At 39.8% G+C, this 2,806-nt stretch overlaps 2 protein-coding genes across 3 annotated transcripts in view; one reads left to right on the plus strand and one right to left on the minus strand.

Annotated features, from left to right (window-relative positions):
• The window catches only part of ERMARD (ER membrane associated RNA degradation), a 21,328-nt gene extending 20,234 nt beyond the window's left edge, over positions 1 to 1,094 (minus strand). For both annotated transcript variants that reach the window (XM_017745627.1, XM_017745617.1), the window contains exon 1: positions 993 to 1,094. In XM_017745627.1, coding sequence (XP_017601116.1) covers positions 993 to 1,010 — 18 coding nt within the window. In that variant the 5' untranslated portion in view covers positions 1,011 to 1,094. The remainder of the gene's footprint in view (positions 1 to 992) is intronic.
• Positions 1,095 to 2,260: 1,166 nt separating this feature from the next.
• The window catches only part of TCTE3 (t-complex-associated-testis-expressed 3), a 2,747-nt gene continuing 2,201 nt past the window's right edge, over positions 2,261 to 2,806 (plus strand). Inside the window, exon 1 of the mRNA XM_017745641.1 lies at positions 2,261 to 2,532. Coding sequence (XP_017601130.1) covers positions 2,362 to 2,532 — 171 coding nt within the window. The 5' untranslated portion in view covers positions 2,261 to 2,361. The remainder of the gene's footprint in view (positions 2,533 to 2,806) is intronic.

Raw genomic sequence — 2,806 nt, forward strand, 5'->3', positions numbered from 1 at the left:
AATGTGATGCCCGACTGAGGCTGGGGTGCCTGTCCGAGCCTGCAGCGCTTCAGCTGGGAGGGAAGGATGGGGCTTGTGTGCTTAAGGAGGACAGTACAGTGCGTGGAGAACGTGGGTTAAAAGGTGCGTGTGGTCTTGTGAAAATTGGTCTCAGGAATGCTGTTCCCTCTTGGTTAGCGTCCGATTTGCGGTAGCTCGTGCTCTTTCTGCTGGGTCAGGTGTTATGTTCGCACCTGCCCTGCAGCTGGCATGCTGGCTCGCTGGCTCAGGCATTGGGAGGCCGAGCTGTTGTGATGGTAAAGAGAAGGGTGGTCCTCCCTTTGGTGGGGCAGTCCTTCCAAGTCGGGGTGCTGCTTTAAGCTAGGAGGGGTGCCCTCTTCTGAAGGAATAAACAAGAAAGGTTTCTTGTTTGTTTTACCAACTAACAGCTATTGGTTGTTAAAATGGACTTACTAACAAACAGCATTTCGTTTAAATAGCAAAAGCTGTTTTTTCTCTTAGCATACTTCCTTCCATATGTCCAAAGTTAAGCCAATGTACTCGAGCTGAGTAGCATAAGAACAGGCATTTTTTTGGTCAAGTCCTCAAATGCAGTCAGTTCTTGAACTTTTGAGAGATTTTTTTCACAGAGGGTGCAAATATTTTACAGAAATGTAATTGTAACATTGTGCTAAAAACTTGGGTTTTTACTGTGTGTTTTATACAGTGATATACAGGAGTAGGTTTATTTACTAGGCATGTCTATAGAGAAATCAATAAGGCTTTTGGTTGCCTCATTAGGAAATGTAAGGACTTCTTGCAAGTAATTATGAAAGCTCATGTCACTAATAATATCAGGTAAAATTTTAAGTATCACCACTGTGTGCTATAGACATGAATTTTCTTCCATCAGTAATGAAAGAGGGTGAAGGTGGTGTGGCTCAAGCTGAACCATGTCAGCAAAGAATCACTGTTTGGACTGCGCCCTTTTTCACAAGTTCATTTCTACTCACATGGATGGGGATAGTCATTTGAAGAGCTCAGCTGCAAGACTTGAGGTGGTTTTTCTTCTGTTAGGTAACCTGTGATGAGCATGTCAGGGCTATAATCTTTTGAGATCTGTGTTTGCAGTTAGTAGGTAATGAGTGTCCACAGGCTAAGTGCAAGTGTGTTTGGTCTTTGCATTTTTAGAGTAAGTGCTATTCAGAGTTCAACAAACACCAGCAGCCAATTTGCACTAAGGCTGCCAACATCACTGCTTTTAAGGAACTAGAGGACACTTTTAGGTAATGTCCGCAGTTGTTGACAGAGCCAATGTGTAAGTGATTTCATAGAGAAGAAACTGCATTTCTTCCCTGATTCTTAAAACTCCTCAGATGGAAAGACTTGAGAGCCCCTGAGTAGCGCATCTTTTTAAATAATTCTCATTTTATATTATCCATAAGTGACTTTCTTCTGTACTTCTTAGTATAAGTCTTGCATCGTGATGTTATTTCACCTTTGAGCTCTTTTCTGCTCTCCTGGAAAGGAACTGATGATTTTCTTTCATGTTAAGTTCTAGCAGTAGTCAGGAAGTGGAGCAGAGACTGAAGAGTCAGTAAAACTTGGAAGTGGTTTGTTAGGAAGTAGCTGGTGTGGAAATCCATTGGCTGTAGTATTTGTTATGATCTCATTGGTTCCTTGTGCTTTTCTGTCTCTGTTACCATTTTACGGTTCTGTGGTGGACAGCAGGTGACTTTTCGCAACAGACTTCCTTCTTGCATTCATAGAGGGATGAGTTTTGTTATGTGTGTTGAAGAGTACACAGCTGGATGGGGAGAAAATGCGATCTTCAGAGATCTGTTTTTAAGTTCCAAGCAAAATTACAAAGTTTTGCAGAATGCAGCTTACTTTTCCTTTTTTTTTTTTTTTTTAATGAGCAAATTAAATCATCTATACATGAGCTACTTGTTTAGTAACAAGGAATAAGAATAAGTAAAATGAAGAAGTAAACAAACCAAGTCTGTATTTTGGGTAGGCTGTTTGAATTAAAAGCTTGAACTTGTGGCTAACAGTCTTGGATGGGTATGTTAACATCTGTGTATTTTTACTTGGAAAAGGGGGTGAATTCAAGGTACTAATATGGTGTGTCTGATTGAGTTGAAGGGCAAACTTCAGTTGTATTTTGCTGGAAAAGAGGTTAAAATTGAGTGAAAGTCGACCACTTCTCTGTTTTCAGGCCAAACAGTAGTGTTAAAACAGCCAGAAGATGATAACCAGTTTCTAGCCTTCTGTGGTTTATTGTTAACGTATTCCTAGACTAATTGTTGGGGTTTTTTTCTCTTAACTGTGCACCATAAAGTATTATTTAGAGTCCGTTAAATTCTAAAATATTGACATGTGATGTGGACTTTTTTTTATTATTTTGTACAGTCAAAAGGAAAAAAGACACAAGCACATCACGAAGCTCCAACAGAACAGGCAAAGCCAAGATGCCCTAACACATACAGACTAGAGCCACGTACTAAAGTTCAGGATTGTTTAGTAAGAGACAAAGCTCAAGCGATACTAACGGTATGGTATTTTTAAAATTAATTGTCTCATTGCAAAAGTAGCTTGTCTTGCAAAGTGTTTATGGAACAGTGTAATTTGCATAAACTTAAACATTTGCATAAATCTCTGCAGTCTTTGAGTTTTGGCACATGAGAGTAATGTGAATGTACTCTGTTTTGCAAAGTGCAGAAGAGCCTCTGCAAGGTCATTGCTGAGCATGTGCTGTTTAGTTGGAGCCGAAGCTTCCTAAACTCTTGCATTTTTTTAAATCAAATTGAGCTACAGCACAGTTCAA

The sequence above is a fragment of the Corvus brachyrhynchos genome, unplaced genomic scaffold (genome assembly GCF_000691975.1).
Source record: "Corvus brachyrhynchos isolate BGI_N302 unplaced genomic scaffold, ASM69197v1 scaffold70, whole genome shotgun sequence".
In the NCBI taxonomy this organism is placed as follows: Eukaryota; Metazoa; Chordata; class Aves; order Passeriformes; family Corvidae; genus Corvus; species Corvus brachyrhynchos.